We start from the raw sequence: 15076 nt of genomic DNA, 5'->3' as shown, positions 1-15076 counted from the left end.
GTATTTAAATGCACCTGCATATCAAATTAGACGGTTTCCACATGGTTGTGATAGACAGAATGCAGATTTTGCTCTGTATTTGACGCTCAAATGATCTGGCAGGTCACAGAAGCCGTCGCTGACCTGAACCTCGTCACATCCAAAGAAGAGCAGCTGGAGTATCTGCGGTGGAAGAAGGAGCGCGAGGAGATCGACCGCGAGCGCGTGGCACGGCACAAAAACGCTAAAGGCCAGTGGAGGAGAGCCTGGGACATGGAGAAGACCGATCTGATGTAAGCCAGATGCCTGAACCTGATTTCTGTTCTGACGTGAGAGCAACTAACCTGCTTTGCTTTAGTTTGCACCTTGATTTAGTTTGATTTCTTCTTTCGTTTGTTCGTTTTCTGCATGTTTAACTGCCTCATACATACATAAATCCCAGCTGTTTGAATCATAATGGCCTGGTTCTTCTCTGTCTTACTGACACCTTCAGATATCTTTTTGTTTATTGCTCCTGAACTAAATGATTCATCAATTCATCAGTGAAGGTTTAAAGAAAGTCATTTTTTGTTTTCTTTATGCTTAAAATGATCCAAATTACTTTTAAGATTATTTTACCTTTAATAAATTATTCGGTTACATTTCTGAAATCTGTTTTCAAACAGAAGGTTGTGTTATAACAGTAATATTTAGCTGTTAATGCTGGTATAATTTAAACAATAGTCAGGTATCCATTTAGTCGTTATCTGTGTTTCCATTCATGCATTTTTATGTAAATTGTGGGATATTGCATAAAAAAAAAAAAAGTTGGATGGGAGCACCAAGATGTGCATCAAATTTTAAAATGCACATTAAAAAAATGATTTGCTCAATTGAAGTGGAAGTCATTTATTATGTAGGGGGGGAAGCCATACACTTAAGATAATGTATTTTAAATGTATTTAAATTGCATCTACAATTTCCATTTATTTGGATTGAACTAAAATAAAATAAAAAAATAAACTTAATGCAAATCATACATTCAAGCAAAAAATAAATGAAACAGATCACATCACCCAAAAACAAAAATAAAGCTAAAATCCAAACCATTTAAAAATGTGAATTATTTAAATGAAATCAACTAGATGCAAAATAGTTAATTTATTTGATTTTTTTAAATAATCATATTTTTGTAATGCATTTATTCAAATTGCTCAGAATCAGCATAGGTCTGTTCATTGTGATAATTCAATTGATTCAGTCAAAAAGTTTTAACCAATAGTTAGGTATTTATTTAGTCATTATCTGTTTCCATCCATGCATTTTTATGTAAATTGTGGGATATTGCATTTAAAAAAAAATTAAATTAAAAAGTATGAAAATGGTTAAATATGACTAGCTGTGGAGGAAGCAGTATTCAGTTAGTTTAAAAACATTGAAACCAATTGAAATTGTATTGATGATAAATATATAAACATGGTTATTGTGTTCTTAAAACACATTCATCTTATTAGTACTGTTACAGAAATCTGTTCTGTTTCATTTATGTTTGACTGAAATCTGCATCACATTAAGTTCATTAGTTAAAACTGTAATGCGTGATAATTTGATATGCGATTCAAATACAGAAATCATAAAATCAGGCCTAAATATTATTTTGAGTGTCTTTAACTGCAACTTCCATTTTTATTATTGATAATTTGCGGCAGTTTCCCGGGAAGTGACGTTTTGTTCTCTTGTGATGGAAACGATGCTTTATTCGCAAATGTTTTTTCCCATTTTCTGCAAATGTTCTTACTCTAACAAGTTAGATAAGTCTTTCTACCTAAAAAGTAGCCTAAAGCAATGTCAAAATAGATATTGCAGCTGTTTTAAAATCTTGCCTATAGTTAATAGAATAATTTCTCTTGTTATTGTCTAAATTTGCAGCAGTAATATCACACTGATAATTATGAAAAAGAAGCATCACCATTGGGAAACGTGGCGATGCACAGTTCACTTCAAACTCGCATTTAGATCCAACTTTAATATCTCACTCTGACAAATGTTTTGGAAGCAAAATGCAGTAGGATTCATAAATAGTCTTTGACATTTTAGCTGCACACATCAGTGAGCTGTACTCCTGTTTAATGTCCAAGAAGTTATAAAAGGTCTGTGTTTACGCTCTGATGACTGTAAAAGCTCTGTAGATGTCAAAACAGTCAAGACATCTTGCCAAATCTCGTATCAGTCAAGTCACCTTTATTTATTTAGTGCTTTTAACAATACAGATTGTCAAAGCACTTTACAGTATTAAATAGGAAAATAGTGTGTCAATAATGCAAAATGACAATAGTAAACACAAAATTTTCATTGAATTCAGTTATGTCATCATCATTATCCAGCTCAGTTCAGTTTAAATGGTATCTGTGCAATCAAGTCAACGATATCGCTGGATATTAAGTGTCCCCAGCTAAGCAAGCCAGAGGCGACAGCAACAAGGAACCAAAACTGCATCGGTGACAGAATGGAGAAAAAAACCTTGGGAGAAACCAGGCTCAGTCGGGGGCCAGTTCTCCTCTGGTTAGACGAAACCAGCAGTTCAGTTCCAGGCTGCAGCAATGTCAGATTGTGCAGAGGACTTAACTGGTTCCTGTTGTTCCGGTTGCCGTCTAGGAGACAAGGTCTTTACTGGGGATCTGTCTCTGGGATGCATCTAGTTGTCCTGGTCTCCGCTGACATTCAGGACTGTCAAGGTCATCTCTAGGTGCCGATCCACCATCTGAGATGGATAGCACTGGATCTGGTGGCTACAGTGACCTCAGAATAAGAAAGAAACAGACTAATATTAGTGTAGATGCCATTCTTCTAACGATGTAGCAAGTGTGTGTTATTGGAATTGAACCTATCCCAATTCCACCTAACCAAATCAACCCAAACAAAATATAATCTAACGGATTTGAATATTAGAAGTGTATTAGTGTGTTATGTGTAAACCAGGTAAAAGAGATGGGTCTTTAATCTAGATTTAAACTGCAAGAGTGTGTCTGCCTCCCGAACAATGTTAGGTAGGTTATCCAGAGTTTGGGGGCGCTAAATAGGAGAAAGGATCTGCCACCCGCAGTTAATTTCGATATTCTAGGTATTATCAAATTGCCAAAGTTTTGAGAACGCAGCGGACGTGGAGGACTATAATACAATAAGAGCTCGTTCAAATACTGAAGGTGCTAAACCACTCAGGGCTTTATAAGTAATAAGCAAGATTTTGAAATCTATACAATGTTAGATAGGGACAGCCAGTGCAGTGTTGACAGAACCGGGCTAATATGGTCATACTTCCTGGTTCTAGTAAGAACTCTAGCTGCTGCATTTTGGACTAGATGGAGTTTGGTTTATTAAGCGTGCAGACACAACCACCCAATAAAGCATTACAATAATCTAACCTTGAGGTCATAAAACGCATGGATTAACATTACTGCATTTTGACACTGAGAGCATAGGTCGTAATTTAGATATAGTTTTGAGATGGAAAAATGCAGTTTTTACAAATGCTAGAAACGTGGCTTTCTAAGGAAAGATTGCTATCAAATAGCACACCTAGGTTCCTGACTGATGACGAAGAATTGACAGAGCAGCCATCGAGTCTTAGACAGCATTCTAGGTTATTACATAGGGAGGTTTTAGGTCCGATAATTAACACCTAGCAGCAAGAAATTACTCATCATCCAGTTTTTTACATCGACTATGCATTTCGTTAGTTTTTAAAATTGGTATGTTTCGCCTGGCCGCAAAGTTATATAGAGCTGAGTGTCATCGGCATAACAGTGAAAGCTAACACCGTGTTTCCTGATGATATCTCCCAGGGGTAACATGTAAAGTGTGAAAAGTAACGGCCCTAGTACTGAGCCTTGAGGTACTCCACCAGTGTTCAGCTAGTGCTACTGTTCAGTTAAACACCAGCTGATCCAGAAGAACTAGAACTAAATAGAATAGAAATATCATGGACTTGTATCAAAACTTCATATATATTCATCTGTTGAAGCTGTTTTGGATTTGGTGCTTCTGGGAATGTTTATCAGTCACGTCTCTTGTGTGGTATTTTGGGTCAAATGTCTCCGTTCATTGAGCTCCTGAGACATGGATGACTTTAATTTAAGAAACTAAATCAAACTTTATTAGAATTGAACTTTTCTAGAAATGAAACATAAGGTTTGTCCTGTGTTTGTGGCATAAATTCAGTACATTTATAATTCAGAGCTTTTAGATATTTTTATGTTATTTTTTATTAAAAAAAAAAATCATTCATGAATGGACAGAGTCAGTACCATCAAATTAAAAAAAAAGAACTATCCTATTAAAAAAAATGATTTAATCAGTGCTATTAATAAATTTGATAATCACAACAAAAAACAAATAAAAAAAATGATTTAATCAGTGCTATTATTAATGGTGATCGTCATTATTAATTCCATTATTATTAATTTGTTAAGGTCAGCATGAAATTAATCTTTCCGCTCTTAAACGGTTATAGTGGTTTAACTTGAAGAAATTATGACAGAAATATATTATTATTTTACAGTAAAAATAAAAATAAATAATAATAACAAATTATTATTAATTATAATAACATTAATTTACAAAAAAATAAATAATAATGATAATAATACAGTTTATTAAACTAAAATGTAAAGGATTATCACAGTTTTTCAGAATTTCAAACGTTTTAAATTTAAATCTGTTGTGCAGAACTTTGGTTGCCTAAAAATGAAAGAAATTTTATGCATATTTTATTTTTATTACTTAACACATTCATTAAATTGTTAGTTTTAGCCATTCATATGATTACCACTGTTTCTGATAATAGATTTGTACTGGATCATGAAACTCAAAATACAGAAAAATTACAACAGACTATACAAAGCTTTTGATAAAATACAGTATTTAATAAGGCATTATTTTTTGTTTTATAAAATTGTAATTATTGCATTTTAAAGCATAGTTTTATTGATTTAGACATATTTTTTATTATTAAAATTTAATTAAATCATCAACAGATATCAGAAAAGTTTAAAATGGAAAACATTGGGAAATTTGGGGGAAAAAATCAAATGGATTTTGAAAAAAATAAATCTCCTCCTTAAATTACTTTTGCTGACTTTTCAGCCACCCTTATTTTTTTATAAATATTTTAAATTCTCATAAATTATATTATAAAAGTAAAATGGGTTTTGAAAGCTGTTTTGTGATGTACTGTTTAATTTTATGCATGTAATTTCTTCACTAAGAGTACCGCCAAATGGATTTGCATAATAATAGTTAGCTCCGCCCCAAACCCACGTGATCGGTTGAGTCAGAAGTTGATATGTTTTTGGGGGGGGGATGTCAAAAGGCCGCTCAATCAAACAAACCAATATTTAAAAAACTAAACAAAAATATAAAAAAAAAGAAGTTATTGATGATTAGTTTAGTTATCAACCATTATCTTAGTGTGCACCCGGGCTCTGGATCTCTGTGCACCACTGAAAGTGCATCATCTGTGTTTTCTGTATATAGTGATGTAGAGATGCTGTCAGTAATGTCATCATCTTCAAACCTGAACATGCAGTACCACAAACAAACTTCAGGCCAAATGTTAACAAGTGTCTGGAAGTCTTCAGCGTTTCAGATGGGTTCCTCTGGAAGAAATAATCTCCCCCACGTGAGCACTATTGAGTGGAAGGGAAAGGGGGTTATTTTTAGGGTGCTTTGAATGCCTTGCCTTATTTGGAAAGGTTTACATGCACTAGAGATCGTTCAGGGCCGCGAGATGCTTCAGGGCCCATGGTTTTGTGGGAGGTAGAAGATAGAAAAACACTCGATCAGTGAACGTCCTGTACAAGAGAGCAGAACAATCACGTCACAATGATTACTTTTCCCAGGCAAATATCATCCCTGTGTTCAAGTGATGTCTGGGTAAAGCTCACAAAGACAGCTCATATTTTACTCCAAAATGAAGAAAGAAAAGATTATCATTTAAAAAAAATATAAAAATTATATTTTACATAAAGAAAATGGGTGCCTAAAAAAAAATCGCAACGATGAACTATAAACCATTCTGCTGCCACTTTCACTTGTAAATATGTATATATATATAGTATAATGTATAATCATATATACTATATAATATATAGATATATATATATATGTATGTATAAAAATTGTATGTATGGTATATATATACATATCTATATATAATACAAATTCTAATTTAATTCAAACAATTGAATTTTACATTAAAAATGTGAATAGATAAACCGTCTCTTATTCATGCATCTAATTGTGTGTGTATAATTAAAAATTTGAATTTGATTAAACAATATCTATAGTTATTTATAAATATAGCTTTTTAAGATATAATATATAATATAATCATTATAGATATATATATATATAAGTATATATACTAAATATATATAGATATATCTATATATATAGATATAGATATAGTTAAAATATATGTGTGTGTTTTTATTATTGTGTGTGTGTGTGTAATTAAAAATTAAAATTTGATTAAACATAAATATATATATATATATATATATATGTGTGTTTTTATTATTAAATAATATAAATAATCATAAGAAAAAAAATAAAATCGCACCTCAAAGAAATCTTAGTGGTCCTAAAATAAGCTTAATTTTCTTTATGCAGATTATAATGCATTTATTTCTTCTCTCTTTTGATTTTGGGATAAACTGTGTCCCAGACATTTTTTTTTTTTTCTAGCAGGTTTTTCTATTTAGATTTTCTATAATATAAATAAACAAAACAATAAAAAAAAGTTTTAAAAGTTTATAATAAACGTTTTGCACAGTCTGTGTCACAGTGAAATGTTGATTTCACAGGTAAATGAATTAAATATTTAAACTGAATAAATATTATTCGTGGTGCACTCTGGAAATAAAAAAGCTTGCTGCTTTGTTGTGACATGTTAGCTAACTAACCCGTGAACCTGTGAAGATCAATTCACCAAGAAGAGAAAAGCTCACCAGCTAACCATCCAACAGTAATCCATCACAAACTAAAATTCATCCTCACTAAAACTAAATTATTCTGTGAGCTTATTCAACCCTTTAGTTGCGTCAGCGACCTTTTTCCAAAGACTTATATTCATATGCACTCCTAAAAGGAACATGGAGGAACATCAAACAGAGGTTTAACTGTATATCAGTGGTGACCGTTTGACTCTTTCCGTTTAGTTGCGTCGCTGCCGTCTGCGTCAGTGGTTTTTCCCAATAGTGTTAGTTGGTTGTAGGTTCTCTGAAAAGGAACATGGTCAAACAATCTTTAATATTTTATCTTATGTGTTAATTATAGTGCAGTTTGATCAAACTCATTTACAGCTGAGATGTTATATTTATCATTTTCTTGATAGGGTCTGGTTGTGCTTTGTGTGTGGATTGTGTTTAATATTTTATCTTATGTGTTAATTATATTTGATTATAGGAGGTCGAAACACCAGAAGAGGAAATATGAAAGCAGAAGAATCCAGAGGTGCGTAAAACCTAAAACTCTTGATCATTTGGCCTAAAAAAATAATGTTTGATATAGATATGAGTTGATCTCAAACCTTACAAATACTTCTGAATCCGTGGATTTGACCACATTTGATCAAAGTAGACCATTCAGATCTTAATTAGCAGCACATTTAATGCTTAGATGTTTAAATCTGCATTAAAATTGTGAATAGATATTAGAAATAAACATGGAAAAAGAAGTTATGAGTATTTAGATATTGTATAAATTGTGCAAAAGCAAATACAATTATTCTCTTTCCATGTGCACTTTGTTTTTATTTTCTGTTTTCATTTTAATTTTGGTTAAAGTTTTAGTCATTTTGTTGTTTTGTGAATTTTTAAATGTCCATGTAGATTTAACTTAATTTCAGTTTTAGCCTCATTTTTTTAATTAAACTAACCAAAAAAACCCTGTTTCTTGCATAAAAAATTGTTGCCAAGTAAAAGTTTTCAAATAACAAAATTTGTTTTATGACATTAGTTTTATTTTATCTAACCTTAATAACCCTGTTTCTTGCATGTCAAGTTTAAAATACTAATATTTTTATTATTATTATTTTAATAATACTCTTTGTAGTAGCACTTTTTAGCTATTTTATTCAACACCGCAATAAAATTCAAGCTCAAATTTCACTGGAAGCTTGTATAAAAACATTAAATTATGTGTCAAGCACAATTTATTTAAGAAGCTGTATAAAATATTAAATTGTGTATGTGGGTGTTTATATTATATATATTATATATATATTTCTATATGTGGTATATATATATAGAATTATCAATATATTATATCATATTATTCTATATATGGATAATATTATATATATACAATAACTTATATATATCTACGCACCTGGGGGTAATAATATATATAGTATAGTATTAGCGTATAAAATATATACATATATATACATATATATATATATATATATATATAGACTATATATAATATATATTATATGACAATATATATATATATAATTACAATTTGAGCTCGCAGTTTTCTTTGGAAAGCTTATATATAAAATAGGGCTGTCAAATGATTGATCACGATTAATCACATCCAAAATAAAAGTTTTGTTTACATAATATATGTGTGTATACTGTGTATATTTATTATGTATATATAAACACACACACATGCATTGGTAATATTTTAAGAAGAATAGTTATGTTTAAATATTAAAATATTTATATATATATAAAAATATAAGAATATAAATAGTTAAATGTATATACATGTAAATATTTTCTAAATATATAATTTATGTGTGTGTATTATATATACATAATAAATATACCCTGTATCACATACATATATTATGTAAACAAAACTTTTATTTTGGATGTGATTAATCGTGATTAATCCATTTGACCCCCTAATAAAAATATAACATAGTAAATTAAACAATATACAAAATATTAAAACAAAAATATTAAAATAAAACAATATACAAAATATCAAATCATAAAAAAATATCAAAATACAAAAATGTCACATCATAAAAAAAAAATATTTTAAAATTAAATTTATATACAATTAATTTAGTTAAATTTCACTGGAAACTTTTATAAAAATATGAAATGATCTCATGCCCACAAAAAGACTCAATATGAATAAAAATTCAAGCTTTAATTTCACTGGAAACTTTTATAAAAATATGAAATGATCTCATGCGGTCATAGTGGCGCTGTGTGATTATAATATCAAGACTCTTTCCATAATAAGAGTTAATAGGAATGAATTAAATCATATTCTACAGTATGTGTTTGGGTTTTTGTAGGTGGACAGCAGGCGTCAGACAGGAAGAGGAAGTGTGTTCCAGTGGTGGGCAGTAAAGCGAAGGGTAAAGACCGTCTGACGGGTCGAGCGAGGAGGTAAACTGACCTCATACTGCTGACTGTTAATGTGCTGAAGCGTTTACAGTAACATCCCGCCACATCTCACCTCAAAGCCATTATGTCATACATTTACGCCCCCTCAGAGGATGATGGGAAGTGCTTTTCAGAGCGATTTATGGTTTTGTGCATTTCCACTGCCATTAACGTTCAACCACAAAATCATCTGGTCCTCATAATTTGACTTTTAAAACCTTATTATGAGTTCAAAGCAGTTCCTTATTGTACAGTAAATGGATGTTCATTTACTCATTACACACAGCAACTGAACAAAAAGCCCAGACATTTTATTTTCTTATCAAAGATATTGTGATACTGTAATAGAAGATAAAGATAATATTAAATTCTTATTCAATTATGTATTTTTATTAAAGATGTTATAAATAATGTCATCTAAAATCACTTACTAAAAATACAGTGTTTTATATATATATATATATATATATATATATATATATATATATATATATATATATATATGCATATATTTATTTATTAAATATTTTTTTATTTTAAAATTAAATCAAATATTATATTATATTAAATATAATATTAATATTAAATTGTATAATGTTAAATATTACATTTTAAAATAAAACTTTAATAAAAATGTTATAATTAAACAAATTAATTATAATAAATAATATTAAAATAATAATAAATGTAAAAAAGAAACAATACATGTAATTATTTTATTTGAATAATTGCTAATAAAAATACATAAAGAAATTAAATTGTATAATGTTAAATATTAAATTTTAAATTAAAACTTTAATACAATTTTAATAATTAAATATAATTAATTATAATAAATAATATTAAAAAATTAATAATTACTAATAAAAATACATTAAGAAACAACATAATATCTTCAATTCTAATTTCACAATATCTTTGATACTAAAACATTTATTTAAAACAATTACCATTTTTAATAGTAAATTAATATGCTGTATATTTACTGTATGATAATATGATATATGACATAAATATGATATGATAACTGTTTTGAACATTAGATTACAAATCATTTCTTGGTTTTGCCCTCATAGGTGGGATGCTAAAGAGCAGGAGGAGCATTTGCAGGTGATTTTTATTATTATTATTAATAGTAGCGCTACTTCTGCAGTTTTGAATTTGGGATGAAAATGGGCTTAATTTTTATGAATATAATTTTCACAATAATATGCATTAATAGTACTAAATATAGGGTAACTTCTAGACATGTTTTCATAAAATTCACTAAAAATGATTAAGTTGGAATGAAATGTGCTTATTTTTTATGAAAAAAACTTCATAATAAATATAATATTATTTCTAAACACAACTGTCACCGGCCCACCTGTGGGACGCTTGGCACTCTTTTTTTATTGTCATTTTTCTCTATAAAATCTTTAAGTAATCAAATTATATATCATTTGAAAGCTTAGAAGCCCAAGATTCATCCTGTCAAAACCATTTTGAAATCGGACATTGCGTTACCATGGAAATGGTACTTTAAAATCTTATGGCGGTCTCCTCCCCCCCATTAGTGGGCGGAGTCAAGTGTCATATTACAAAATGCATTACGGTCTTTTAGAATCAAAACTTTTTATAATCTTGGCACCAAACATATCATTGGAAAGGTCTGAGTCTCAGGATTCCATATTTGGTGGTTATTTTGAGATAGAAGTAAAATTGACAGAGAAATCTAGAGAAAAATGCATTAAGCAAAATTCAAAGGAGTTTTGATGGCTCCCAGTGGCTGTTTGTGGTATGACGCCCAAAATACAATCTCACAGGAACCTCAATTTTTTTCATATCAACTTCAGATTTGGAACATAACTTATTTAGACACAAGGCTTTAATTTTATACCAGTTTAGAGTAAAACCTGTTTATGTAAAATATTTATAATAAATAAAATAAAATTAATATAGCGCATTTTATTTACAGTACATTTAAACTTCTATAACTTTTTGATACTTTAATTTGGAAAAAAAATCCATGTTTGCCAAAATCTGCTAATTTTCTTCTTTAAAAAGAGACCAACCTTGGGTTTTTATATTCCAAAGTGTTCATAAATTACAACAATTTAAGTTTGGATAATGCACTTTAATGCCTATTTTTAAAAAAGGGGGCCAGTTAAAGGGTTAAATTCTGTCTTTTCTGATTTTTGGGGTAAAGTCTGGATATGTTTTCATGAAATTCACTCAAAACTGATCGTGTTCGGAATGAAAATGTTCCTAATTTTATTAGCAAAAAAAAGAATGTAACAAAATATATTAATTATCCTAAATGTAGGCTTCAAATTCTATTTATGAATTTATGTTTTGTTTTGTTTTGTTTGGGGTTTTTTTACAGATTTTTGGGGTAACTTCTGGATATGTTTTCATGAAGTTTTGAGATGAAAATTTGCTGAATTTTTATGAATATATTTGCACAATATAATATATTGATAGTCTTAAAGATAGGCTTTAAAATATGTCTTAAATGTAAATTTTTTTTATTCGATTTTTAGGGTAACTTCTTGATGTTTTCATGAAATTCACTCAAAACCGTTCAAGTTTGAGGTTAAAGTGAAGCCCTTTCTAATGCCCTCTCTATATACCTGATGGTTGATTTGTGCCAGGTGTATCCAGAGAGCAGTTTGCAGGAGTTTTTAGAGGAACTCGACGCTCTTTGTGCTCCTGAGGTGGAGAACATCAATCCAGAGACTGACATTGAAAACACAAAGCCACGTGCATCTAAAGACTCATTCAAAACGACCGAAGTCAAGCCCCCCGATGGCACGGAAGAGCAGAATGGATGTGTCTCTACAGAATCCGCTCTCAAGGCCACCGAGAAAAAGGTCCGGTTTTCTGAAATCCACGACAAGAATGGCACAGAAACAACTTTACAGGTCAAGAACAGCCCTGTAGAAGACGACAGACGAACACTGGCGCGAGATCACAGCGAATGTGTCCCGGAGGAGACAAAACCGGTCTCTCCAGAGCAGGAAAACCCTGTGGATAAGCTGAATCCGCTCACTGAAGGAAGCGAAGAGTTGTGTCCCAAAGCCGGAGATGTTCGTATATCGGCAGAACCTGACGAGAACCAACCTGTTGAACACAGCAAGAGCTGCTCAAACAGAGGGAACGGTACGAGAACATCAGTCGCAGATTTTGTGGTGAAAAACTACATTACCCATAATGCTGTACAGCAAGTTCCACCAATCAGTCTCAGCGAGCCAAAAAGCTCCGCCCCCTCCCATGAAGGACTGATATTTGTATTATTAGATGTAACAAAATATATTGTTTCTACCGATATAGTCAACAACTTTAAATAAACATTTTAGTTTTTAATTCAATTATGTAGTTTGCAGTGCTTCATGGGATTGTAGTTCTTTCCCTCTCTAAAGCCGTTAAGTTCACAGTCTTGAATCTTTGTCTCTTGATCTGATTTTCAAATACTTGTCTGCTTCAAATCAAAGTTTGTAATGTTGTATATTATTATTATTATTATTATTATTATTTAATAAAAAATAAATTAAAACAAAGTAAAATTACTATTGAAATATTCCATTTAAAATAAAATAAAAAGTAATGTATTAATCTTATGTTGTGCATCTTCTAATGCTTAAATAAAAGTTATTAATATTTATTTAATGAAGACTTTTTTTTATAAAAAAAAAAAAACTTCCCAACAGTATGGGAAATATAAATGGAAAAATACTATCGGCAAGCAGTGTTATTTAAGTATTATTGTAAATAGTTTTTTTTTTTTTTTTAAAGATTGAGATTTTATTTTGGATATTTTCCTGGTTGTTTTATTTGTATTTTTTTTTTTGCGCAGCATGTTTTTGTGTTTTCACCGATAATGTGTTTTCACTAGTGACACTGAAAAAGTGGGTTGCACTAATGCACTCTATTATAAACTGAAATGACTGTGATGCGCAGCATGTTTTTGGGGTTTGTGCGTTCATGTGTTTTCACTGAGACTGTGTGTGTGTGTGTGTGTGTGTGTGTGTGTGTGTGTGTGTGTGTGTGTGGCAGAAGAGCTGATGGACTCGAGTCTGTCTGTCCTGAATCTGGAGCCGGCCGAGTCTCTTCCTGACCACAGCACCGGTGCTGATCTGGTGAGTGTGCTGCAGTAAAGCCTCATTTGACTTGCAGATTTGAAGTGTCCCACCTCACAGGATTTAGCGGCCCACTGAAACTCCATTATCCAGCTGAAGTGCTGCAGAAATACCCTAGAAAGCAGCACTATATATGTAACCAGGCCACTTACTCGTCCTGCAAAAGTAAAGAGCACGGTTGCATCAGTTTTTAAGTGTTTAAATGCAACACTATATCCATTTCTGGTCTTCTTGCATTGATCTAGGGCTGCACAATTTGGGGAAAAATCTAATTGGGATTTTTCTGCTAAAATAAAAAAAATTTTATTCTGTAAAAAAAAAATAAAAAAAATAATGCTTATTATAACAAAAAAAAAAATTTTATTCTGTGGCTATAAAATAATAATAATAATGGTTATTATAACTAATATAAAAAAATACAAAAATATTAAATACTAAAAAAAACAAATGTAAGAATTCAATAAAAAATTACAATAATATTATTTACTGCCTACATTAAATGTGTGTGTCTTATGAGAGGCCTGCATTAAATGTGTGAAGAATTATTTTTTTTATTCTTATATATAAATATATATATATATATATATAATATAACATATTAAAATATATATAAAAACAGTAGTAAAATAAAAAGTATAAAAATAAATAAATCAAAAACAAATTAAAAACAATATAATAATTGTTTAAATATATATAGTATAGCTATAAAATTATAAAATATAAAAAATTACTATTGTAGTATCTCTTAAAAAAAAAATAATAATACTTTTAAGTTAATAATGATAACAAATATTATTATAATCATAACCAAATAAAAATATAAAAAATTACTATTGTAGTATCTCTATTATTATTATTATTATTATTATAACATTTATAAAAAATAAAAAAATATTATTGTAGTATCTCACTATAAAATTAAAAATATATATATATTTGCAACTACAATTACAATATTACTGTATAATAATAATAATGTGTATGGGCCCGCACTTCCACTAAATGAGTCTGTCTACATTAAATTGAGTTTTTTGTATATGTATAGAGATATATATATATATATGTGTCTGTGTGTGTGTGTGTGTATAGATATATCTATATATATATAAGTTTTAATTTCATATAGAAAAAAAAACAAATGTATATTAATATATTGATATCATACAACTATTTAATTGTGTTGAAATATTTAGATTTATTTTACTATTTCTCTTTTTTTTCCAGGCCAGAGAGAATGGGAAAGTGGTTTAGACAGGAAATGATGTCACTCACATCTGGAGCGAAACGTCACGCACTAAAACCAAAACAAACAGAAGAACGAACACATCACTTGCTTATGTTTCTGACTGACTGGGGCCTGTCTGAGTCGCTGCTCACGAGCTTCTGTGTTTGGAGTATTTTGGGGGGCGTTTGAGCGTCGTGTTGTTTATTGGATGCTGAAAACACTGGTTGTGATTGTTCTGCTTAGTTTATCTTCTCGTAGGTGAAAGATTGTTAACGCTTCAACGCACAGTTAACCTTCTTCTGAGCCACCAAACCCAAAGTTCAGATGGATTTGGGGGATCTTTGGTGGGATTTCAGTGTAACCTA

General features: G+C 30.2%; 1 protein-coding gene across 1 annotated transcript in view; it reads left to right on the top strand.

The window, feature by feature from the left end:
* The window catches only part of LOC109045582 (coiled-coil domain-containing protein 9), a 30098-nt gene extending 15022 nt beyond the window's left edge, over positions 1-15076 (top strand). The window contains exons 8-15 of the mRNA XM_042743063.1: positions 103-272; positions 7232-7251; positions 7423-7470; positions 9278-9371; positions 10445-10478; positions 12002-12509; positions 13404-13486; positions 14711-15076. Of these exons, the coding sequence (XP_042598997.1) occupies positions 103-272; positions 7232-7251; positions 7423-7470; positions 9278-9371; positions 10445-10478; positions 12002-12509; positions 13404-13486; positions 14711-14737 (984 nt within the window). The 3' untranslated portion in view covers positions 14738-15076. The remainder of the gene's footprint in view (positions 1-102; positions 273-7231; positions 7252-7422; positions 7471-9277; positions 9372-10444; positions 10479-12001; positions 12510-13403; positions 13487-14710) is intronic.

The sequence above is a fragment of the Cyprinus carpio genome, chromosome B17, assembly GCF_018340385.1.
Source record: "Cyprinus carpio isolate SPL01 chromosome B17, ASM1834038v1, whole genome shotgun sequence".
In the NCBI taxonomy this organism is placed as follows: domain Eukaryota; kingdom Metazoa; phylum Chordata; class Actinopteri; order Cypriniformes; family Cyprinidae; genus Cyprinus; species Cyprinus carpio.
This window is presented reverse-complemented; position numbering and strand designations above follow the sequence as displayed.